Raw genomic sequence first — 26,446 nt, 5'->3', positions numbered from 1 at the left:
TGTTTCTTACAATACACTCAGTATTTATCACTTGTATGAAGCACTCTCATATTTCATTGTTTTCTGCTAATGAGACATGAATACGTACAATTCCATAGAATCATTACAAAGCAGAAACCAAGTCCTTTCTGTTAGCAGTTCCAATTATTCTAGCAATATGAAACATTTGAATTTTTTAATCAGACACTTTTAAACTGATTTTGTGATTGCATTGTGGAACAAGGCTTTTTCCTTCCTTTGAAGCATCTGGCATCAGCCAGAGCTGGAGCTTTGTAACACACAGGCAGACTAATGGTCTGATATGGCATGGCAGTTTCTGTAATAACTTCCTATAAAGAAATAATTAGGTTTTTATTATTGGAATAAAATCTGGGATACATGAAAAACCTCAAATTAATGAAGTTCTGTTAGAACACAACACAAAATTTTAATATTAAAAAACGTGCCTATCAAAAAACATCATAAAATGAATTGTTTTAACAGAATCTTGGGGAAAGATCCTGCAGTGGCAGGATACTGCTGGGACTGAATTATGGCAATAAAGCACTGGAGCTCCTAGAGACAGCCTCAGTATATGTAGATTTACCCTCTGTGAGTTCTGAAGTGCTCTTTAACTGTGAAAATGTTGCAAAGGATTTTATCAGAGGTAGATTTATCTGAAAAATGACTAGTACTATTTTTGAAATTCACTACAGGGTTTCTGAGGTTTATGTCTTTCTGAAGAGAAATGTATTTTCTTTTCAAAGGGCTCTGCTCACCACAGGAAAAATTCATAAACAGGTACTTTTTAAATATTTTATTTTACAACCCAATAGTTAGCCTGCAACTACCTCCAAATCAAAACCATGATTCAAGCAATTTCAGTATTTGTTTAGTGAAATTTCAATTCTCACCAGCTGCTGCAAACCAGTTCATGTGAGAAAGCCATAATGAATCAAATTAGAGTCAATAAAATCCCCTCAGGCGGCAGACAGATTCTCTAGAATTAACTAACCTTAAGCCATTTTTTCAGAATGCTTCTCATGAGCTCGGGGGAATATCAAGCTTGGATCTGAAATTTGTGGATTTTAAGTTCAAACCATGTTGTTTGTGGCTATTTACTTCATGTCAAATCCAAAGACCTTTCTCTTTTTCAAGCCTATCACTTGGATCTCAGCTTGGTTCAAGTAAGCTGCTGGTATTTCAGGCCAGATTTATGTTTTTTTTTGTAGATTGAGCTTGAAGAAGGGCTTGTACCAGGTGAGACAGAAACACAGTCTAAGAGAGGTCAACTTTGTACTCACTGGTGGATGCAGCACAAGGTATATGATATATGTAGAAAAAACACTTGTATTTCTAAATCCATGGACAATAATCACATAAGGCAAAGCTGGTTTATGTAAGACAGAAATAAACCATGGGACTCACTACCCCAGGAAACTGTAAAGAAATAACATTCAGAAAATGAAAAGCAGGAATGGACATGCATATGGATAGAAAATAATATTCAGAATTATTGCAACTAATGACAGCAGATTTTTCAAAGGATTTAAACCAAATTATGTGAGGCACAAAATATTGGGCTTGGGGGCAGGACAGTACATAAGATTACTGTGTATTTCTCATCTGGGGGAATGTGCATCATGTTGTAAAAATGTTCATCATGGTGCTAGATTCAGAGATTTCTGTTCTGACCCACTGTGAACATCCCTACATTGCTTTAACAGATGTATCTTGCCATAAGTCTTGATAAACATAATGAAGAAAGTAAAAAAATATTAAAGGTGCTTTTAATTAAGTCAATGCCACTTACCCTTTAATTTCAGAAATAGTTTTGTCAGGCCCAAGCTGTTCCCCTTTTCTCCTCCCATTAAAAAAAGAAACAATAAAATATAAAACTTAGACTGCCACAATGGTCTGTGATTCAGTTTCTTCTGGGGCTGAATAGGAAGCTTGATAGAATATGTCACTCTGCCTTTGTGCTTCTAAAAATATATCTGCTGTGAATATTCTCACAGATTTATCTGAGCTCAGAAGAGAGAACCACTTAACAGCACAATAACATTGACTATTTTGCTGCCTTACTCTGGGAGGGCATGAGATGGGAATTGCTTCTGGAGATGGCTGTGAAGTTCTGAGAACTGGTGGAATGATTTTTCCACAAAGTTGACCACGTTGCAGGTCTGCACCACCTGGACAAGGAATACCTGTGTTGGGGAAAAAGGAGAGGCAGAGAAGAGAAATGATCAGAGACAAATTTAAAAAAAAAAAAGGTACAAGAAAACATATAGGGTGATTTCAACAAAGAAAAACCTTCCTTTAATGTAGTGCCAACTGCCAGAGAATTCAGTTTGTAATTCATAGTCTTTGCTGCACGGGAAGAGAAACTTGCCTGGGTAGCATACAACTCAAACACTGAAAGATCACTGCAGTGTGTGAAAACTAATAGTGCACCATTAAAGCATCATATAACAGCCTCCAATTTCTATTAGGCTTCCTAATTTTGTGCCATGCTTTCCTTCTGGATGCTTTAATTAGCTCTTGATTTATTTTTCACTATAGGGAATGAACTGTTCTCCTTAATGGCTCCCTGCAAATATCTGTCTGCCTGGTGCTTTTGCTCTCTGGTAGCTCACTGCTTATGGCACCACTATTCATCCCATGATGCTTTTAATGGAGCACAAGCACATCCTCTATAAAGGCAGAGGCAGAGTGCATCACTTCTTGAAAGTGTCATTAAAGATCCAGGCAAATGAGGGCAAGCAAAGAAGATAACACTCACGGGGTCAGGCTTTCTGCTGAATCCCAGAATGGTGGCCCTTGAGATTGACCTCTCTGTGTCCAGCATCATCCATTCCTGGGGGACAGTCTCTGGAGCTGGAGGCTTTGCAGAGCTCCCCACTGACATCTGCACAAGAGTGTGGATCAGGTTGTTGAGTTTAACAGGAAAGCACTCCAAACTTTCTTTTATTTTCCTGAAGAAGGAACAAACAGAAGAGGCGCTATTTATGGTTTTGTTTTTTTTTTTTTTTTTGCTTCCATTCCTTGACCCCTCTTTTTATGGATCCAAGTCCAAAAAAATCCCAAATTCTAAAGCCTACCTCACATACACCCCCCCCCCCACACCAGTCACTGCTATTTGCACTGCAGCACATCCAGCCCCTGAGCTCTACTGCTCAGTGTTCTTCCCACAACCTGCCTCAAGGCTTAGCTTGGAGCAGCTATTCCTCACGAGCTGGACTTATTTCAGACATCAGGGACAAGCAGAAAACTTTCATGTGTGTTCTGAGGAGTCCCAGGGTTGAACAGCACTGCTCATTGTACTGAGCAAGAGAGGAGGCACTAGTCATGATTATATTTATTTTTGGTTACACTAACCTCACATGGGCTTACACGTGTTTGAGCAAGGCTCTTGGATTCAATTTGTGATTTAGCTGAGCGTGATGTGTTGCTAAATCCTCTACCTAGCTCTTAAGAGCTCTATCCCTGTGGAACTGCTTAAGATGAATTTAAAAAAAAAAAGAGAAATTCCTCCTGGTATCTCACTCCATCTCATCCCTGTGCAAGGGGAGCCAGAACACTGCTTTGATTGCCTAGAGTTTTGAGATCTTTCATCAGAAAAGACACAATAGATTAAAAAAACCCCTAGATAAACATGAAGATATGTACTGCAAATGTGAGAGTGAACTCGACTTGAGAAATAACACCACAAGATAATCACGGGTCTTTGAAGAGTGAGATGCAGTACTCTTTAGAAAACACTTGCTCTCTTGAATTCAATTGCTAATTGAATTTTAAGACCTATTAACTTCTGATGGTAATTTTTTTTTTTTGTGTGACACTGGTTATTTCTGTAGCTCTCTGAAGATAACTTATATCTGTTCTGATGTTATAGTACAACAACCCATTAATTTCAAATTATATGGCAGCAAACCCTCTACCAAATTGTCAGGGGGTTGCTGTGTTTTCTTTTCCTTCTTTTTTTTTTTCTTTTGTCTCCCAGTTTTGGATTATCTCTAACAAGGTTACAAGGGCTGACAACATCCTTAACCACCTTCATCATGCCTTGTTCAAAGCTGAGCAAATGCTCCACCTGTCATTTCAGATTAGATTTTTATTCATGGGTTTCTGTGAGTGGGTTGGAATGGGTACTGCAATAATTTGAAATCAAGTCCATTCATTGCATTAGCCTAATTTCCATGATCTCAGATGCTCTGGCTAAAGTCTGCAGCTACACAGATGATGGAACCAAACTAGAAAGAATAAGGAATAGTCTAGCTACAGGCATCTCCCCAACTCACCCCCCCTGAAATTCAGATTTTATTCAAAATAGTGTGTGAATTTATCATACACTAATTAGCATAGTAAACTGAGGAAAGATGTATATGTTCCTCTTAATGTAATACAAGGAAAGGTACCTCAGAATTGATTTGCTTAATTATCTTAATTATTAGTTACGTTCTTCAGAAACACAAACTATTTAATAAATTAAACAAATTAAAACACTGAGGCAAAACAAGAAAACAAATCCCATTTCAAAATATTAGTACAGAATCAATTCAGTGATGATTAACCAAGCTGCATCAGGGGTGAACTCTTCCTTTTTAACTCCTATGTGTTTAATTTAATGTGCAGTTTAAACACTTCCTAAATCACTGAGACATTAGGTTATAGAATCTGTAACTGGCCATATTATGGCACAGCAGTTAGGGAATTTGCCACATTAGTAAAAGAGGCACAATAACTTTGCAGCTAAACACACTGCATTTTCATTTACATAAAACAGGCCTCAGCTTGTAAATTACTACTAATTCAGACATCATCACTACATATCAGACTACCACTATTCCTTCCATGGGGCCATTAGGCTTCTAAAATACTTTTAAAACCCAGATTGCTAATCACATACTTTAGATCTAAAGCAGAGCCTTGTGTTGTCATCGCTGCAGATTTTTCCTGTGAGTTATTTGAAATGATTACATCTAAAATCAAATAAGAACAGAAGTATGAGTTGTTTTCTCCCCCTCTCTGTTTTGCCTGCATGCAGTCCTCTTTGCTAGGATAGAAAACATTAAGCAAACCTTATTACATGTAATCAGCTAAGAATTCAAGGCCTCTTTGCTATTCTGTGTCTCCCCAGCAAGGTGGAACAACTCTGCCTGTGGCTCTCTGCACTTTCTTTCGAGGGCAAATTGGCTTGAGGAAACCCTTTTATCCAAAAGCTGGTTCCTAACTAAATATGGAGCAATGGGGTATATCAAACCCGTGTGTCTTATCTTTTTGAGATTTTGCAGTTTATTTTTGGCCTGGATCAGTTCAGTGACCCAGTTTATCACATTGTGGTACCCGATTCCCCTTTCTGCTGGCATTTTTAGAGTTCATCCCGGGGACTAGTGGTGGAAGTTTCTCCTTGAACTCTCCCACATCCCCATACACCTCCTTTTCTCTAGCCACATTAAGCTTAGCAATAGCTGAAAGCAGTAAGATCATGGGTTTTCTCTGTAAAAATCCTCCTCTTGCTCCCTGGCCATTACCACCTTTGCCTGTGCCCAAAGCTCTGCCTTCACAAAGATGACAAAAAGTTTATTATTTATTTGAGAGCTCTGGTAGCCCAGGCTGCATAAGGAAATTAGTGGCTGATGCTCTAGAGATTGCTAAACAAAGTGAACAGTACAAAGGTTATTAAAAGCCCAGGTTAATCAGAAGAAAACTGAAACTGTCATTAACTAGAGTAATATTAGCAGTCAATCCAAATATTGCCAACACGGTTTTCAGGGAGAAAAGTGCTATTTTCCACATGACAATAACTGTTTACCATGCAGATTGGTGTCTGACCTACTTCTCAGAAAAGAAAGTAAAATATCTGGGATTATTGGAAAGTAATGACTTTCTGCTTTCCACCTGCTGAAATTGACTTTGAATTTCAGATTTGGCTTCTTTCTTTCTACAGAGCTGTCAAATTACAGTATCAGGTAAAACATGAACAGACTGGCTGGCTGCTTGTGTAAAAGGAGATGGATGAAAACTTTGGCTGATATTTTCACAAGTGACTAGTGGTAGTTTGCCACTTTAGTTTTAGGAAGCAGACATTCCTTATAGGACAGGCATTCTGAGGGCTGGTGCTCAGATTTTTCAGGACACACCAGCCTTTATACACAGCACATACAATCATTATTACTGCTTAGTTATTAAGATTTTAGCCTTGGTGGATATTTCTTTATCTTTCTTGATGGTATCCTGCTTCTCATTTCCATCTAGGCCTGGAAATAATTTAGAGTATAATGAGCAAAATTTATTTTCATGGGATTCTCAGATGTTAATGAACAGTGTTTCATTTATATTCCACATTTCCATCCATGAATTTACCAAGCTCCATTTCAAAGCAAGTTGAATAGTATGCTCCCCTATTAATAGAGTTTTCCAGAATATTACTGCTTTCAGCAACAGACCTTTTATAATACAAATCCCTCAAACAACATAAATTCAAGGAGGAAGTCTGCCTCCTGTTCCTTTGGGGCACATACACCACAATCTTTACAAACCACCTGAACATCACTGAAGTAAAGTTTGGTGTTGTAGTTTGGTCCATTCCCTTTCAGATGCCACCAACTTCCACTGTGTTTTGACTTTTTGGGAAATTTCTTGCTGAAAAACCCTCAGCCACCTGAGAAACAGAGTTGACTGACCAGTTTGAGATCAGCCCCACGTTTTGAAAGGAGTTACTGTGGATTGTCCAGCTTGAAGCTGCTGGCATTTGTGGCTTGGAGTGGATGTGCTTGACCTGAGCAGCGACAGGTACCTAAAAAATGAGTCCATTAATAAATAAACAAAGGAGCTGACCCAAGCAGCACCCCTCTCCACCAGGCTGCTGAAGATATGCACTGTGCTCCCCTGGTAATTGTCAGATCCACCCTGCATCTCTTATTCATGGGCTTCTGTGAGTGGGTTAGATTGCACACTGCAATCAATTGAAATCAACTCCATTCATTGCATTAGGCTAACTTTATGCTCTTAAAACCAATTTTAAATACACATCCCTGTGCAGGCACATAAAAAATGTCAGGCAGCCTGCCACACCATGCTGACATTTGAAGACATCTGCACAAAACCATAGAGGAAATTTATATCCAGAGGTAAGATGGGTTTCCAGCTTCTGATAAAACTGTGCTGTCAGGGGAGGAGGAAAGGAGGGAGGGGTAAGGATCAAATTGAGTTTCAAGGATCAAACTGAGTTCAGGGCAGATGCTGGAGAGACAACGATGTTTCACTTGGCAGTAGGTGCACAGGACTGCCAAGGAAACACAGAAACTCTTGTTTAACTCTCAATTGGTGCATTGTTTACCCACGATGTGAGGGTGTGACCTTGCAGAGGGCTGCGGGGCTGAACGCTGCCGCTCATCAGCTCATAACAGGGGACTGACCCCATGTGGGGAGAGCTGCACACAAGTGACACCACAGCCTGCTGCACATGACTTAAATCAAGAACGAGACCAAAGGAATCCAGTAAAGCACAGAATGTTTTAGGAGCCTGAATGGGGTCAGTACATTACAGTGCAAACCCCGACACAATTGCTCTGCTGGCCCAAGAGGTGACGGCAAAGAACAAATCAACATCGCTCTGCCAGGAGCTCTTGTGACATCATCCATCATTTCGTGCTGTTTCTAAATAACACTAGGGCCAGTGTCAGTGTTAGTGCTAAACCAAACTCAGACAATTGCTGACAGCAGCCCATTTCTACACAAATACAGAGGAATACTGTTCTCCTGTTTCCACTAGCAGAAGATTGGGATTTTCTGTAGACATGTTATAGGATTGAATCTGAAAGATTACAATAACTACCTTGTGCTTAGAACAAGAAACACCTTTCTGTTGGCAATGTTTAACATTCCAACTCTCCTTGTCTAGAAAAGAGCTTAAAAAGACAACAAAGTGTTTTTGGAAGCAATTATAGAGAAAAAGGAGCTACAAATTGCAAGGGGTTTGAGAACTACTAGAAGTTGTGCTAATAATCAGAACTTCCAATTTCTTTGTCTTTCTAAGGTCAGTTTGAAAAACAGGTACAGTATGGTCCAGACTTGTTCCTTTCTGAAATTATTCTGAAAATGTTATTTTCTCATGTCACTTCATGGCCTTACTCCACAAGCTTTGGCTGAGGAAGACTGCAGGTGAATTCCCACCCTGAAGTCCCTAAACCCCCAAAAAAAGAAGAGTATGGAGATCCAGCTCTGCCCTGATCCTGACTCTTCCTTAAGCAAGGCTGCAGTGATGTCAACCCCAGCCATACCTGACCCAGCTGGAAGCTGATCCTTTCCATCTCCAGAGGGGCACCAGCTCTGAGCTTTGCATGCCACTGATGCCATTTCCACTCTGAACACTCTGATTTTCCTGCTTGTTTTGTATATCCCAGCCCTTTCCCCCTAACTAAACGAACTGGGTATTTTACCCATGAGAGACAGACACCACCACCTGAACTAGTTGACAGAATCAAGACTTCTACAGTTTAATTAGAAACTGCATGTTTCCTATTTGAAGTGGAAATTTAAGCCTGTAATTTGGGAATATATGAAATTTTAAAGTAAAGGATAAGGTAGGAGTTGATGACAAATGTGAAGTTGTAATTAAATTTTAAAATATAACAATCTTGCTAAGGGGCAGGAGTGAAAGCATATGAAAAAAAGCAAGTGCTACAGGAAAAGGAACTTAGTGCTATGCTGTGAGTAAAGTAATGGAACAATAGTTTTGTTTGACAAGTTTTTATATATATTTTTTTTTTCCAAAGAAATGTCACCCTATGAGTGTCTAAGTTACTGGCCCAGCCTTCTCCAAACTTGCTGCCTTGGTTTCTTCAGATTTTAGTGACTTGGCAGCAGATTTTAGTGCATGGAAAGGAGACATAGAAGCAGAAGACTTTTAATTTCCCCAAACTTTCATAATGTCAGAGCCATCTGAGTTGCTTCCCAAGTGTAGAGGGTGCCCAGGGAACATGAGTTCATTGGGACATGATGGTGCTGCTCAGGGCAGACTCTGACAGGGAGATTTTGTCTCATGCTGTGCCCACAAGTGCAGTGGGTTTCCAGTTCCAGGGAATTCTGCACTCACTCCAGCATCATGAGAGCAGCAGCTGGAATTGTGTGTGATGCAGAGCCCTGACCTGAAAGATCAGGACTGAGGGTCTTGGACTGACTCTATGCACACCAGCTGCAACTCCTCCTCATTAATCCCCAGCTATTAGCATTGAAAGGTGAGAGGTTTCATTATCCTAACACAAGTGAAGCTTCAAATATATCTATATTCACACACAAGGCTTTTCTGTGGTTGATCTGTGCATTGTTTAAAAGCAAGAAGCAGCACTGATTTGCAGATGGAGAAATGATGGCTAGCAGAGGGAAAGCAACCTCTCTGAGGCAACACAGAAAGTCAAAGGAGGAAGAGAAAAAGGAGTAAAATGCAGAAATTGAAGGCTCTCATTCAGACTGTTAACAGGTTGAACCTCTTTAAGCAGTTTAAATCCATTTGCATGTAGCTGCTGTATTTAAAAACAGAAAAAACATTACATACAAATCAGGATGGTTTTATCATGAAAGCCTAAGAAATCTCCAGGCACTGGGTAAGTGACTTGTTACAAGTGTACCACAAATGCACAACTGTTTCTTCCAGAAATTTGAGGAAATTTGTTACAACATGCATAAGGAACGACTTTTTAAAAGTAAACATGTGAAGCAAAATTGCCCTTCTGTGCAATTTCCCTGATTAAGCTTCTTAACATAGGAGAAAAATTGCTCCGTGCCTGAAGAAGACAAGGTTTCTGGGAAATATTCTGGTTTTACCTTGTAAAGTAGCTTGTAGCCTGGAGATCTGAGTCCTGAGGACGGAGGTTGTCATACACATATTTCAGATCCTGGATGCTGTTCAGCTCGGGCAACCCTGCATGCAGCATCTAAATGTAAATAATATTAGATCATTAGCGCACTGTTCTATTGAAAACAAATTCAAATGAAACAGGCCTGAGTGTGAGAAGAAAGGTTTTACACCAAAACAGTCTTGTAAAGCAGTTTTGCTGATCTGAAAAATGGTTCTGATGCTAGAACAATGCCTGGAATAATAAAGTGAATATACTGCACTGTAAACCTTCACACTGAGGCACCTGAAGGAGGCATGGGTCAGGATCAACGATCCATTGTAGTTATTTATTTTCTCTTCTGACACCATAACCTCAAGGTGTGCATGGCTAAGCCTCCTTCAGATCCTTCTAATGGAGATAAAGGGAAGGTGACCAAATTCAGCCACCTGAACAATAGTAACCACATTTCTGTGGTTATCTTAGCCCTAATTCAATTTAGCACAATGCCACCCTCTCATTTGTAACTTCTGGTTCCACCAGCACTGCTCTGGGCTCCTCCTGCAAAGGAAACACAGATTCACTCCCTTTACAGTCAGAGGAGTGATGCCTTAGGTTTAGCTTTTATATTTTTCACATTCTGTGCTGTTTTAGTGTGTGGGTCTGAGGTTCATATCAGGGGATGGTGAGCTCTGTGCACAGAGCAGGGAGACAAAACAATTCCTGCTCCAGCTGGGCACCAAGGACAAATGATCCAAATCTCAGCCCCAGAGCTCAAACAATGGTGGAATGAAGAGAGAAAACAAGAAGGATGGGACTGCATGGGCTACAGCTAGATTTGGACAATTAACTCCAATATACAAATCAAGCAGAACTTATAAAAATGCAAGACCCTGTGACCTGCTGTCCATTTTGTGGCCAGTTTTGGTTATGCTGTCCAAGGTAGATATTTTTGAGGCCTCTTAATAAATCCCTGCTTTGTTCTTTAGCTCTGTCTAGCCTCTGTTCCAGGTCAGCCTGCACAAGGCATCAGGAGGAGAAGAGCTTCTTCAGACCCTGATTCATGGCAGGAGCCCTGAGTGGGCAGTGAGAGCTGCCCTCTGCAGCAGGTATCACTCTCCATGAATGAGGGACACAGCTGTTCTAGTTAGCCAGATTAGATTAAAAACACAAATAATACCAATATTCCCCTTGCAAAGTAAAAACTTGAGGAGATTAGACAGCTCAGTGTGTCCAATTGCCCATGCAGCTCTCTCCAGGCATTTACAAATGTCAATAACAACAATAAAATTTACTCACTTCAAAACCTACTGATTTTTCTCTGCAGTCACAGCAAGTTGGGAGTGATAGTTTTTTTTGTGTGCAATGCAGAAAAACATCACTCCTTCAGATTGCTCAGATGGAAATGTATCTGAATTTGCAGTCACTACTGTGTATTTTCCACTGATATTTATGTCTAGCTCAGACAGAAAGACCCACTGAGTTTTTAAAGTAACAGCAAAGAAAAAAGGAAGCACTGATTTTATTTTAAGGTTATTCCTTCAAACATTCTCAACACTTGTACATTTTCTTTTTGGCATTATGAGGAAAATCTTCGTCAGCCCATTCCAAGTTACCACTGGACAGTTAGATTGCTGTCTTCACAGAGTTTTGACTGGCAAGGAATAGAGAGACAGAAAGCTAATGAGGTGAATTAAAGTGGATTGACAGCAGGGACAATAACAATATTCAGTACTGAAGGACACATAGTGCTATTTATCAATATACTTTCAACCCATTTATAAAAGATGAGAACAACTTCTGCCCCCTTTGGATTAAAAAAAAAAAAAAAGTTGTTTCATATTGTTGCAAATTAAGCTCCTTGCCCTTCACCAGAAAAGGGAGTGATAAAGTCCCTTTTAATAACTTTCTATATGAAAAAATCTTTATTACAGTAATAGAGTTTGCATTTCTTTAAAGTAGTCAGAAGGTGTTTGTGTCCTGCCATCACCCTCTTTGTAATAGTTCACATCAAATCTTTAATGAGAGCAAAGCTGATGAACCACAGGCACTTACACAGCTGAACTCTGCCAGCAGATTCTTGGGTCTCCCACAGATGTTTCTGCTTTTGAAAGTGATGGAAACTTCATGGATTATTTCTTACTCCCAGTAGCAAACGTCAGTACAGCTTTAGAAACATGCTGCTCACCACCAAGAAATAACATTTATTCCCAAACCGGGCCAAAAATTCCTTAATTTGTTCATAATCATGTTTGCTCTAAACCACTAATTGTCACTGATCACCCAGGGTACAGTTTACTATTCTGTACATTCAGTCTGATGTACTGTCTTTTAGTCCTATTTTCATTTTTTTTTTAAACTATGTTTTACAAATAGCATCTGGGAAAACAGAATGTGGGAGTAGAATTAAAGATTAATGATGCAGGTTTCCAAACAGGGAGAGAAATCTTAGACTTTCACTGATACAAAGAAGCAGTGATTAGTTTGTCATACCTCTCCATGATGACATCTGAAATTCTGTATGGAAAGGAATTTTAAGTGGAACTTCACCAAGAAAGTCTATTTCTTTCTTTTTTTTTTTTTCTTTTTTTTTTTTCTTTTTCAGAAATGACCCATGGAACTGAAACATTTTGACTTTTATAGAGATGCTCCCAAACTTGTCTTGTTTGACTCCTTTGGCTATGAAGAGCTTGTGGAAGGGGTGTGAGTGTGCTGCCAGCTATTTTTCAATTATGAAGTGCAACACAACGGAGCTGCAGCCCACTGACAAATATTAAGACACATCTGGATGCTGACTTTTAGCTCAGCTCTGTTACCTCTGCTACAAGATCAGCAAAAACAAATGATGCAGCATGTCCTCAATACACACAAACCTGAGCAGAGAGAGCTATTTCAGAGCTGCTGCTTAGAGCATTTTCCTAACAGGCTCTCTATTATCCCAGAGCAATCTGACATCACCATCTCTGCCACTTGCAGAAAGAGGGACAAGGAGATGGGCAGGAGATGTGGCTTTGTTTGCACCACAAAGTTTTAGGCAACCTGCTCAGAAATGCAGGGATTGGTGCTGTGGATGAGGGAAGAGACTCCTCCTGAGATTTCCAGAGGCTCTTTAACTTGGACAGGATCTCCTACAACCTCCCCCTGCTTCCAGAGGAAAGTTGTACTTTATGATGGGAATGCAGTTTTGTTGCACCTTTATGGCTACTAAGCAGCAAGTTCAAGAGATCTGGAGCAATCCTTCCTGCTCCATCTTAGGGGATCTCTCACTGAATCCCTGTATGAGAATCCATGGACAAGATGGAAGAGGCAAGGGGAGAGATTCCTTCAGTTTCTCTCACCCTCCCCCCTTGCACAAGTTGGAGATGATAAAATGGTGTTTACAGAGCAACTTTTGGCTGTACCCCAATCTCAGCAGCTCTGTTTATAAGGCCATGTAGGTTTTTCATGCACAGACCACTCCCTCAGGTCATGGGGCCCTGCACATAAATTTTGGATTGATATCTTAGCCAACCATCTTAGCAAATATTAGTTGATGTCATATTCTCGTTTTACCTATGAAGAGGAAAATCATTAACCTTTCCCACACAAGTAAATAGAGGCATAAATCAGATATGGAACTTGCCACAGCACATGAATCAGCAGGAATACTTACAGATAAAAATTCCTCAACAAATCTATACAAAAGAATTTTAAAACCTGTGTCAATATGGGCACTGCTCCTTCTTTCCTGTGTTTGCCATCCTAGGAAGAGATGTGGAAATGTACAACCCTACCATTGTAAAGGCAGCAGTGCAGTGCTGCTAAGTACTGTCCTATCACCCACCCTGTGAAATATTTAGCTTACTTTGTTCTTGTAAACATGAAGGGATGGTAAATGAAGACCCAGGAAAAGGGCTCAGTGAAATTCCTGAATGCAAAACTTTTACGCAGCTTTTTCTTCAGTTTTCTGCTATTTTGTAAAAACCAGTACATTATAAAATGGGGGAAAAAATCGCCAAGCAGCTTAGCTTTCCTTTTCTCAGAAATTATTACTGAAAGCGAACAGCTTCTTTGCACAGGAAGTGCAGCACCTGTGCACCTGATACCTCTTCAAATCATCTTCAGATCAAATCTACTGCAGGCAGCAGAGAGGTGGTGAAAGGGAAGAGAACCCCAGAGGAAATTGATTTTTGGTTTCAACCTCGAGCTCCTTACCATCTCTAGCAGGTTCAGGAAGAGCTGGCTGTGTTTCCTGATTATGTTATAAGCTCGACAACAAAGCTCCACAAACTCCTGGAAACGCTGTGGGTTTTTTCCCCCTTCTGTTATGAAATACTCCATCTCTGATGTGAAGATGAAGGGAGCTCGGTCCCTGGAAAAGAGAACAATTACCTGAGACATTTCACCCAAAATAGCTAATCATGCAAGACAGCGAATATTTGTAACTCATTATTCACATGTGTATTTTTCAGTATTACCTTCCTCATTATTCCATCTCTCCCTTCCTCAGGATGGAAATCTCTATTGCTCTAAGTGGGACAGAGACAGGTTTGACAGCAAGAGTTTCCAAGTGAGAAATCCAACAAATGAGCAAGTGTTTTCTTTTTGCTCTTCTTTGCTTTTCTTTTTAAACCCTCACTGCTTTAATTTCTTGACTCCATCCTGAAAGTGAATCTGGAAACAAGTTCTCTCTTGGTATTGAAATATTTAAAAGCTGTTCTCAAAGAGGGTGGGTTATAAATATCAACTCCCAACTAGGCAAGAAGGGAATTTAAGAAAAAAACCTTACACCTCCACAATCCAACAACAAGAAGAAAACCCCAAGGTATGATGCTATCATTAAATATGTACCATTCTGAAGAGATATTTCTGACTCAAGTTCAAAGGGAATATAAATACATTGTCTTGTTTTCCTTACAGTTACTCTGTGTTCACCCTTGGGTAAATAAGGTGCAGAATCTGACAACATGGCTTGCCTTTTTTTCTTATCACCAGCACAGTTCGTGGCTGTGGCATGCTATTGCAGAAGAAAACAGATTAGCCAGGCTTCTCCTAACAGTCCTATCATTCAATAGTTCCAGGAAGGCCTGATAAACTGAATCCTCACACAGAAAAACCTGCTGCAGTCATTTACTCATCCCAACTGTGTACACAGAACCGTGTAAACACATCAGAGGGCTCCATTCCAAAGCAATATACAGTGTGTTAACCCTTAATTCAAAATAAATTTAAGTAAACTCAGTGTTCTTAGTAAGTTCAAATGCAGAAATAAATTTCAGGATGTTTGTTTCTTGCTAAAACCTCAGACATGGGCTGAGTCAACCCATTGCTTCCTGATGCATTCATAAATGAGACAGATGAGCCTTCCTGGGAGTTTTCCTCATCTTCCCATAAAAGTGACTGTCTTTACTGCAGGAAGAAAAACAAGTTGTCATGGGATTATAGGCTACAGCTGGAAGTTTAAGTCACAACAAATGCTCAGGTGGCCTTCCCACTTGTATGTTTGGAAAAGCTTCCATGGCAGCCAGCACTGAACCTACATCTCCCATGGCTGTTTTTCACCTCCAAGCAGTGCAGGCCAATAAGGGGTTTTAAAAAAAAAAAAAATATTATATATATATATATATATATCAGCAAAGGACTACTAGGCAAGATGAAGGTCCACAATAAAAATTCTTATCCTCCACATTTTTCTGTATGATGTAAGATGCGAGTTCACATTTGGGAGGTTATGTTAAAGTGTGACTGATACACAATTTTTTTGGTGTAGTTTTGTAGATCTCAAAGAACTACAAACTGTGGCTGTTACTGATTTCTGAGAGTTTGGGTTTGCCCAGAACCTTCTTTCACTCATTCATTCATTCATTCGTCTTTTATCTTATTCTTTATCAGTGGTATTTAAAATAGACATTAACTGTTAAATTAACTGATACAATTAGAATAATGAAATTCAATTTGTTGAAGCCCATAGGAAAGAGAGACAGAGAATATTATCATTGTTAACATCTTGGTGTATGTGTGGACACAAGGCCAATCTAAACCCTGATTTGAAAGCATTTTAGCATCTCAAGAATGTCTAAATCCCAAATTGGTTCTTGGGCTAAAATATTCCAAGTCAAAAAACTACCACTATAGATATGCTGCATTTTGTTTAAAATTCATATTTGATTTCTGATGTCCAACTGCATTGAGACACAACTACACCAGGAAAACACACTCCTTTCTGAGCCAGTCCAAGTCTCCCACACTCATCCACTTGAGCTGAAAATAGATACTGCAATCAGAAATTACTTTACTGGAAGAAATACAGTGTTTAACATTTCTGGGTTGGGCTGTGGGCCAATGTCCCCATAATGTAATGACTGCAACATTAATCATTTCCCTTACTGTTGTTGCTAAAGGATCTGTGTGAACACACAACTGATATTTTAATATTTGTATTATTTATAAATTAATTTTACTGTGGGATGACTGAAATCAGTTTTACCAGATTCTTAATTTTCTCAGTATTTTTAAAAAATCTTTAAATTTCTCAGTATTTGTTTGAGAACATATTTAGTTCTAGGGCATTAGGCCAGTCCTCCCTTATCAACAAGCAATAAATGATGTAGAAATTAGAATTCTCCAGTTCTGTTTAAGGTCTTTTACTATCAGAGCCTCTCCCACAAGGTAAACCCTGCAAAATCTGGATGCTGAAGCTCCAGAAAATAAGCTGGCAGTTCACAAAGGGAACACTTTGCAATGTAAATTAAAAAAAACCAAACTAAGAATATGGAAAAACTTAGAATATGGGAAACAAGACCCAGTAGAAGGAACAACATGGCCATTTCTCACAATAGCATTATAAAATAAATTTTCGATGGGAAGAGAGACTTACTCCCTGAACAGAACATAAAGGATTCTGGGAAACCAATATACAGGATTAATGCCTGTGCACAGATGCAAAATGTTCCTTGTTGCTTCCACAAATTCCTTTGGATAATAATAAAACAGAAGGGAAAATTCTCCAGCAAAATCACAAACAGCAAAGTCCAGTCACTGTCCATCATGATGGGAAAATTTACATCAGCAAAGAGAGGCTGTTTCAGCTTCCACAAGGAGAAAAGCAATGGGTACCCTGTTGTTGCATGTACCAAACCCCTGGTGCAGTTCTGAATTTCTGTATTTAAATCATGACACCTTTAACAGGCAGCCTTTTCTGGGGCAAGATCACATGGCATTTTGGATTTTATTCAGCATATGAGCCGTGCATCCAAAGGCCTGGTAACAGCAGCCTTCACCTGGACCTTTATCTATCACACAGCTTGCTCACATGAACTTATCTTCAAGTTCCAGACATTAAATACTTCTTACCCAAAGCACCCTCAAGATCACAGCTAAGGCTACAATACTTTACATGCATGTTTGATGACCAATGGCTGTGTAACAGCCAATAGAAACAAGACCCCCTCTGGCCTAAAATCTGTATTGGTACAACTTGCTGCCTCCATCAAACTGAAGAAATGCCTGGCATCACTTAAAAAAACCTGCTATGATGAAGTACTTCCAAGTAAAAGCCTTTCACCTTATCTCTGTAGACCAAAAGCCTTTTTTTCTTATTTATGGTGTGCTAAAGAAATATGGAATTGAAGCATTGTTGAAAGACCTCTATGTGTAATTATAATGTCTGCTACCATTATTTTTAGAAAAGAAAAGCTTCACTGAGAGAACTAGTATGTCTTGAGATTGCCCAAAGATGTACAGTCCCCAAAATCATTAAAGCTACCTTATCACATCTTGCCTACTCCTTTCTTTTCTTTTTTCTTTCCCCCCAACTAAAGCCCTACATGAGATTAATGAACCCTTTGGTTTATAGTAGAAATCAGTCAAGAAGGCAATACTGCTGTTTATGACAGAGTCTGATTGCAGTCCTGGACTTTAAAGACTTCACTATGGCTGTGACAAAAGAGTTCACTCAAGCCATTCAGTGAGAAACAAGGCTAACTCATGGGGAGTTTATTCTTTTTTTGCTTTTCTATTTCCTTTTTTTTTTTTTTTTCTTTTAGAGATTTAGAATTTTCATGGGAACGTGTTTTACAGTTCCTCTGGAGGTTATGAATGTTTGGGTGATAAATCATGAGAGGGGGGAAAAAAAGAAAGGAAACCTCAAGGAAATGAAGAGATCATGCAAAAATAAACTTGGTCTGGGGTGATGGGAACATCTGCTGGGACTTCACTGTGGGCTAGAATTGTGCTGCATTCCAAGAAAACCAGTAAGAGCATCAGAACTTGGTACAAAACACTAGATATAAACTGATTAACAAAGCTTGTAAGGTCAACAATGGTTTTAGTTCTTCCCACTCTGAATCTCACAGTACAGAACACTTAAGAATGACACACTGACTTTTTTTATATTAAGTAGGAAAAAACACATGAGATAACCAACAACAAATGACCTTTTCTCTGATCCAATATAAGCTTCCCAACAGTGCACTTATGGAAAAGTCCAAGTCACACTCAGTAATGTAATGAGATAAATCTGCTGTAATCCAAGTTTTCACATGGACAGTGTGTGAGAAACCACACAGAACTCTGCCATATAAAAATCAGCTGCTTAGCAGCAAAACCCCCCATGTATTCCCTGACTGCTTTAAAATAATTTTGTCTGAGTCAAGAGTAACTGATAATATTCAGCATGACTATGTGGAATTTAGATGTATCCAGTAAAACAGGAAAAGCTTTTAGGGAGTGCTTGACTGCTGACATCCTTTGCAGCAAAAGCCAAAAGCTTATTGAAGAACACAAAATAAATGAACAGGAGTGCTTATTTCTCTAAAGCCAAGTGAAAATATTTAATCATAGTAATCATAGACATTTGTAGACACAGTAAAAAGCCATAATCAATGGCACTCCTTTTATATATTAAATAATGAAACAGGGAACAACCACACAACACAATTCATCCCCAGCAAACAAAGAAATATGCCTGGGCCACAAGAGATGCTCCATTTTTCTTCTTATCAGGACAAGATCATAAACATGCTTCTGGCATTCTTATTTAGCCTATTCTCAAAGATTTTTATCATAGCCTTCTTCTCCAACCTCCCTATCAAATTTCTGTTTTGGGATGTCCCCTCACAGTATTTTTTTCCTTAATGCCTAATCTAACTCTTGCTGTGCTTTCATCTTATTAATTCTTGCTCTTTCCTAAGGGAACATGAAGATCCCATCTTCCTTACAGCAGCCTCTAAAGTATTTGCAGTCTATTACTGTGTCTTTCCTCAATCTTCTGCAGACAACTGCTTCTACCTTTTCACAAAAGTCTTGTATTTCAGATGTCCAATGATTTTAATTGCTTTTTTTCTGGACTCCTTGTATTTTCCCTGGGCTCCTCATCTCTGTTTTTCTAAAAGTAAAATGTTAAAAGTATTCCAGGGGAAGCTTTCCCTGGAAGTGCAAAGTGAAACAAAAGGATTACTTCAAATTTCAAGCTTTTCTATCTAATATCTTACCAACTCATACTTGGATGTGGTAAAACTTTCAATCCCTTTCTAAGAAACTGCTAATCCAAACTTTCACCACAACCAAAACCTTGTACAAAGGGCCTCTACTAAAAAAATTAACAAGTACATTCTCTATCCCATCAAATGGTACTAATGAAAATACTGAAAGATGCCACACATAAAGATGTCCCATTTAGCATTTATTAGTTTAAACCCTGCCAAAACTTGAAAGATGTCACTAAACTGCAGTAAGTCACCAAAATCATGGTGGCACTTGCCTGTGAGGAGAGGCTGAGGAACGTGGGCTTGTTTAGCCAGGAGATAAGAGGTTTTCAAGAGGCCAGAGGGGATTTTCTTTAGGCTTTAAAACAGATGGGTCCAGGCAAGAAAAAGAGAGAAAACTCAACCAGCTGCAGTTCTGACTTGCCATTAAAAAAAAATAAAATAAAAAAAGCGCCTCACTACGAGAAAAAGTAAATATTGAAACAGGCTGCCTTGGAAGATTAACCTGGGAGGTTTTAAGATTTAGCTGGACACAGCCTTGGGTAAACTGGTCTGAATTTAGTACTGACCTCATTCTCATAACACAGAAAGATTTCTGAATGCCCTGAGCATCCTTGGCTTAAGTAAACTACATGTCCTGGGCAATTAAAACTTACATCTAATATTTATTTACCTACATTCTTAAACTAAATTAGGCTATATACCTATAACCTGGTATAGGTTACATGGTTTTAACTGTTTGAGATATCTATTGCAAGAAAAGATTTCAAACTACAAATCTGAAGCCTCATTTCTTATTGTAGTTTTACCCACAGTATTTCTTATATTATATTTATATAATATATATTGTTATATAATATATATATGTATTTATATTACATATATTTATATAATGCCTACCTTTAGAGGCAGAAAGACTTTTCTGAATTCCTTAAGTAGACCGTTATCACATTATTATGGCCTTATTTATTCATTAGGATAATTCTTCTTCTATGTGTATCAAATTTGCTAATATTATTTTGTACTATCACAACCTCAGTGTTATCTCTTCAGTCAAATCACTGTGTTGAGCATACCCACTATTTTGATCAGCCATGAAAGCAGCATTCCACACACTGGACTGTCCTATTCTGAAATAGGACCTCTAGAACAGACTTGGGACCAGACTCTAGGACCTCTAGAACAGACTTGTGGCATCAATCCCCACATTTAACACTGGAAAGTATAATTTGGAAGACATAAGTGGTTATTTGTTCATCAAGATCACTACTTAAGTGTTTACAAATAACTAACAAATAGCAAACTAGAAAGAAGAAATATTTAAACTGTAAAGAGTCACAAGCAATAGTTACTAAAACTAGCATATTAATAAACAAGCCTACCTGTGAAAACATCAGGAAATATGATTTAATATCTGGAAAGAACCCTGTCATATGCCCCACTCCCAAGCACCACCAACTCTGTGCCTCCAAGTGCAGGTCACAGGGCAGGTACAGCTGAGCTCACACACAGTCACAGCTCCTAGGACAGACCCAGTTTTTGCAGAGTGCTGCCACAGGGATCCGTCTGGCACCCTCCCATGGAGCAGGGAAGTTGGCAAAGCTCATAATGGGAACACAGAAACTCCCTGGAGGCAGCTCTGGGTTTCACTGCAATCCCCAGCTCTGCCACAGCCCGAGCACAGAAATTATTCGTTAAGGTCACAGAATTTCAGCCATTCCCTGCAGTTAGCTGATGGTGAACTTTGGAAGGCTTCTGAAAAGAACTTCCCTGAAAGAAGAGCTACTCTGCTTTAGGAATATATTTGTCTGGAACAGTTTCAGACATGGTCCTGTTGCCAACACTGACTGTTTAGGAAGCAGCCCTGTGTCCTCTGAGCTGAGCTGGGCTCCTCCATCCCGAGACACAGAGCTGGAGCAGCCTGCTCTCAGTCACCAGCAATCAGACTGCAAAACAACATCCAGATGGAGCTCAGTCCTCTCCACCTTCACCTCCCATCCCCACATTTGACAGTGCTCACTGCAGCATTCCCAATTCCTTATACACTATTTTCTAGGACTATCACATTTTCTGTGTTTGCTGGAGTTTATTACTAACCCTATTGATGAACCACTTAAGAGTTAATTCCCAAGGAGATTGCAGCAATTCCTCTTGTTAACAGAGATTGTTGGACAATTGCTTTTTGTACCCTGACTGGCCCTCAGCAGTGCAAAGGATTTTAAAACTGAGACCTAAAAGATGCCTTAAAAGAAACAGAACAAGTGGGAACAGAACAGAACATAAGCCCTACCCATGGAATATTCAGCTAACAGACCTTTTCAGTATGAGGTGGATATTTAGAAAACACAGAAATAGATGGTTGCAGGGCATTTGTATATCACCAGGCAGAATAGAGAAATAAACCAGTGATGAAGAAATTGAATTGCAAAGAAATTCCTCGGGGCAGGGGATGAAATCCTACATGAATTAAATACATCAGCATGCTTTCCAGTTAAGGATGAAGGACAAAGGCGTAGTGTGCAGAACAAGCAAAAGGGAAAAAAAAGAAATAAAAAAGAAGACCAAGAAACAGAGATTAATTTAAAAGTGCTTGATGTATACTTGACTGTGTATGAGAAGAACTTCCCCTGAATATAAATGTATGTTTGAGTGCATGTGAGAACAGCTCCTTCTAACATAAAAAAGTGTATATAGAAAGCTTTCAGAGAAAGGGGTGGTACAACACAATGTTTCTGATGGGAGCAGGGAGGAGAAAATACCCGCCTTTATGAACAGTTACACTTTGAAAAGGATAACAAATAAAATCATAACCAAAATGGACAGTGAGCAGGATGCAATTTCCCCCTTTTTTTTCTTCTTTATTGTTAAACTTCCCATCTCTGGAGCCATATCCTACTAAAAAAATCTCAGGGTGGCTAATAGAATGAGAAGGAGGGAAGAGGAGAGAGGAGAGGAATTTGATGGGAAGTGCCTTAAACACCCCATGTGCAGCCAGTCTCCCAAAGCAGAGGGAATTCTGCTGGTGGCTCTGGAAGCATCAAGCAGCTTCTCCAGCCCACATAGTTATTAACAGGAATACCTGATAACTCCTTCAAGAAAGTGAAGGCAGGGAAGCAGTTTATGCCATCTTGGAGTGAAGGAGAAGCCAAGAAGGACTCTGAGAGCTGCAGCAGACAAGAACTGGTTTCCAGGAAACTCAATTCAACAGGAAGGACAAGGGTCTTGCATGAACAGAACTGGGTATGGTCAAATCCACACAGACACTCTATGGAAAAACAGTGCCTCCCTTAATTGTCTGAGCATTTGGAAAAGGATAAAAAAAAATTGAAGATATGAAGTGGGCAGTGAACATAATTTCCCCTGGTGTCAAAGCATTCCAGTTGCATTCCCTCCACAAGAGGCTATTACTAAAAAAACTCAAAACACCAAACCAAACCCAAACAAACAAACAAATAAATAAAAAAAAAAAGAAAAAAAAAAGGAAAAAAAAAAGAAAAAAAAGAACGCACAAGAGGCTAAATAATTAGAGAAAACACAGCACCAGGCCAGCAAGAATAAATCCCTAACCCTCAGGGCAGCAGAAATGCATGTGAGCCCCCTGACTGCAGCTGGGGCTGTTCATGTGTGCTCAGACTCAGCCTCTGCTCTTGGTGCTCAATTTGGGACAAATAGAGACACTTGACTTTCAAAAGTAATTAACTTCTTCCCTGATAAATTCAAGCCACTTTATGCCTTGTCACCTTGGAGATGATGCTGTTTCACCTACAGGTTTTTGTGCATTTTTCCTCTTTCACTCTTTATGTGGATGGCAGGATTTAAACATCTGTATAATCTTGTTAAGATCATTTGGGCTACTAAGGTGCTTTAAGACATGAAATTAAATCTTTCCAGGGTTGCAGTTAGAGATTTTTGGAGGGTGGCATACAGGAAGTGCTGAAAGTGAATAGTGGCAAAGAATTAGGAGTTACCATTTCACAGATACTAATACATTCAAACCTATCATGTCAGAAAAATAAATACGAAATGCAGAGAATGAATTCTTAACACTGAAAATACCCACTAACATCTTTTAACACCTAATACAGGTTGGTACAAGTTTTCATGCCAAATTTACAAATTTAGAAAACAAAGTGATTATACTTTGAAATTTTTACTTTTAAATTTTTGACTTTATGTGAGTACTCGAAATAGTTCTTAAAGGGTAAAAAGCAAAAAGTAAAATTTGTTATTCTCAGATTTTTCCTTCTTCCCCATCTTTCCATTTTTAAGATAAAAAGAGAACAAACCTTGGTACAATACAATCAAAAAATGCAGATAGAACTTATTTTCCATGTCCACATCCCAACATTTCTGTTTTAGAAAGAAATACCTAAAATTTATTTTTTTTTAATCAGCATTTCTAGTGAGACATTAACACACATTTTAGGTTGTTAACACTAAAAATGAAATGTGTTACTTTTAAAATAAAAAGGGGCACTTCATTTCTATATATTCAGATGTTCTGAAATCCTTCTCAGTATTATAAAACACCAACATAGGAAGAAAGTGTGGGAAACATAATTTTCCCATATTTTTGGAACTTCCCTAATAACTGGAATTTCCCAAAGGAATAGTCAGGCTGCCTGTAGTAATTAACTTTGTAGAAGAAAACCAGCTTAGCAGATTTAAATTCTGGGAAAGCCATGCCAAGAGCCAGGATTAGTTTGGCAAGGAGACAAGAGGGTCTCTGTGATTCAGATCAGGGAAATGAAAAGGCCAGTGAGTGCTGGAGGTAATCAGGATGACTGGGTTTTAAAGGAAAAGAATGGACCCTGACGTTATCAAAAGGTGGATTTGCAGTGTGCCATGAGCTGCACCACATTGTGTCCTGCCACCAAATCTCACACTGCACATCACTGAGTGGATAAGGACAGATGACAGAGCTGGAAGTGACTGGTGGAGGGGAGGATGTGAGTGACTGCTGAATTTTGGATTAGTTCAGTTAGCACAGGATTTAAATAAATTTCTTGCTGCTTAATTCACTGAGGAAGGAATGTTCAAAAGGAGCTGGTCAGAACTGAAAGGGAGGAAACAAAGGTGAGCAAAGCATGGCAGGTAAAGCCATGAGCCAGGCACCTTCTTCCAAACCACTTGAACAGGAGTGACCTAGTCCTGACTGATAATCTGGATAACATTACATCTATTTATGTGTGAGTGGGCCTGAGATGATTACCACAGGACACTCAATACATGAAGAATAAAGCAGTTATATGAAGAAATGAAACAATAAATATTTCTTTGTGCAGTTTGAAGTGTACCTGCAGACTTGCTTGTTTTGGGGGAATGTAGGGTCAAAAGTGGAGGCTGGGTTAGCAAATGAAAGGAGCATTTTATTACTGCTAGCAGAAGGTGCCATTCAGTATGATTAAAAAAAAATAGGAAGAGAAGATAATGAAATCTCATGGTTCAGTAGGAAAGTTCCCTATGGGACTTTGGGAATAACTCTTCTGCCAAGCTCTTTGTTATTATGCTATTAGTTAGATAGATCATAAGTATGCCTCCAGCACCTCTGAAGTATTAGATCTAGATGATGCCTCAGGTTTTAGCTTTTATAATTTTCACATTCTGTGCTGCTTTGGTGTGTGGGTATGAACTTCACATGAGGGGATGGTGAGCTCTCTGCACAGAGCAGGGAGACAAAACAATTCCTGCTCCAGCTGGGCACCAAGGACAAATGATCCAAATCTCAGCCCAAGAGCACAAACCCCGTGGGCTGCAGAGAGAAAAACAAGCAGGATGGGACTGCAGGGGCTAACTCCAATATGCAAATGCAGCAGAACTTATAAAAGTGAGAGATCCCATGACTGGGTGTCCATTTTGTGACCATTTTGGTTTATCTTGGGTGCAGCCCTGGCTGGGCTCTGGTGCTGCCCAAGGTGCATCCATGGAGATCCTTTTAATAAATCCCTGCTTTATTCTTTAGCTCTGTCCAGCCTCTGTTCTAGGGCAGCCTTCTCAAAGCACCATAGATCCAAGGAAAGATGGGTTATTGGTACTATTTAAAGAATTTACTGCGCTGTGAAGGCAGATACAGAAAGAAAGTTCCTGATTCCTCTTCTCTCTCATATCAGGAAGAACTGATTTTTGACTTGAAACCGAAACTGAACCGATTTCTTGGATATCATTTAAAGATGAGGGCAGGAAGTAGAAAAGTTTACTAATCCCCTTCTTGTGGCCTTAACAGTCAGGAATGCAGAAGTGAGCGTGACTGGATGGATGGTGTCAGCTCCAACAGGTTCCCTGGAGGCTCACATTGGGTGTGACAGAAGAGCTGCGGCCCACGTGTGTGAGTCCCTGGGCTGCCAAAGCACTCCCTGCACTTCACTTCCCTCAGAATAAGGACTGGATGCTGCACAGAACCTATCCTCAGGAAGTTTCCTGAGGAATTAGATTTTTGTAGTGGCAAAAAGCACTCCTTGAGAGCAGGAAAGGGACAGCTGTGGCAGTCAGCTTGCAAAGCTCTGGAAGGAATGATTGTTTCATACACTTTGGGCAGGGACCCTTCATTGATCTGCATGGATTTCATTTTACACTCACACACAAAAAAGGTTTGTATGATGTGTGTAAATTCCAGCTAGAGGGATTTGCATCAGATGCTTTGCATTTTTAAAGCTCCTGTGGACCCCCAGAAATGTATGTAAAATTTTTACTGTACAACACCCCTCAAGGGTCAGCACTAATAATTCTTAGGTTTGGGAGCACTGTACTGCTGTTTTTTTCTATATTATTTTAGAGTATGATATTCTGGGAGTGCAAAAAACTCAAATAAAAATCTAACAAGAACTCAAATAAAAGGTGCAATATAAGAGCTGTTAAAGAAACCAGAGGCCAAAGCTGTTTCAGGACTTGCCTTGTGGGAATGAGTAGATACAACCAGCACTGAGACCTTCAAATTTTGAGAAGCTGTAATTTTGTGACCTGTAAAAATGTGGTGTCCTTGTGTTACAAATAATATGTTACATTTTATGAACATGTGCGTATAACTAATCAGAGCAATAGTCATTATTACTGTATCACTCAAACATTAATACTGAATCTGCTCAGTTTTTTGCGGGCTTGAGGAAAACAATGATTATCCCATGGTGTTTGCAACCTGCTCCTAGGTGTAACCTGCTCCTAAGGAAT

At 39.4% G+C, this 26,446-nt stretch overlaps 1 protein-coding gene and 1 long non-coding RNA gene across 19 annotated transcripts in view; both read right to left on the bottom strand.

Moving 5' to 3' along the window:
* Positions 1-26,446, bottom strand: part of PIK3C2G (phosphatidylinositol-4-phosphate 3-kinase catalytic subunit type 2 gamma) — a 241,376-nt gene that overhangs the window by 40,775 nt on the left and 174,155 nt on the right. For 17 of the 18 annotated variants that reach the window (XR_010362871.1, XM_064421393.1, XM_064421392.1 and 14 more), the window contains 4 exons: positions 14,013-14,169; positions 9,808-9,917; positions 2,762-2,954; positions 2,065-2,186 (listed from right to left, as the gene is read on the bottom strand). Coding sequence is in view for 17 of the 18 variants with exons in the window: in XM_064421393.1 (XP_064277463.1) it covers positions 2,065-2,186; positions 2,762-2,954; positions 9,808-9,917; positions 14,013-14,169 (582 nt within the window). In the remaining variant the exon portion in view is untranslated. Of the gene's footprint in view, positions 1-2,064; positions 2,187-2,761; positions 2,955-9,807; positions 9,918-14,012; positions 14,170-14,280; positions 14,472-26,446 lie in introns of those variants that run through there. The other variant, XM_064421395.1, reaches the window with a different exon arrangement.
* LOC135301416 (uncharacterized) lies at positions 6,665-7,605 on the bottom strand. Its single transcript, XR_010363187.1, has 2 exons — positions 7,530-7,605; positions 6,665-6,778 (listed from the first exon to the last, which is right to left on the bottom strand). It is a non-coding gene; the product is annotated as an uncharacterized LOC135301416 (long non-coding RNA).

This window comes from Passer domesticus, chromosome 5 (genome assembly GCF_036417665.1).
Source record: "Passer domesticus isolate bPasDom1 chromosome 5, bPasDom1.hap1, whole genome shotgun sequence".
Taxonomy (NCBI): Eukaryota; Metazoa; Chordata; class Aves; order Passeriformes; family Passeridae; genus Passer; species Passer domesticus.
Note: the sequence above shows the minus strand (reverse complement) of the source record. Positions and strands in the feature narration are given on the sequence as shown.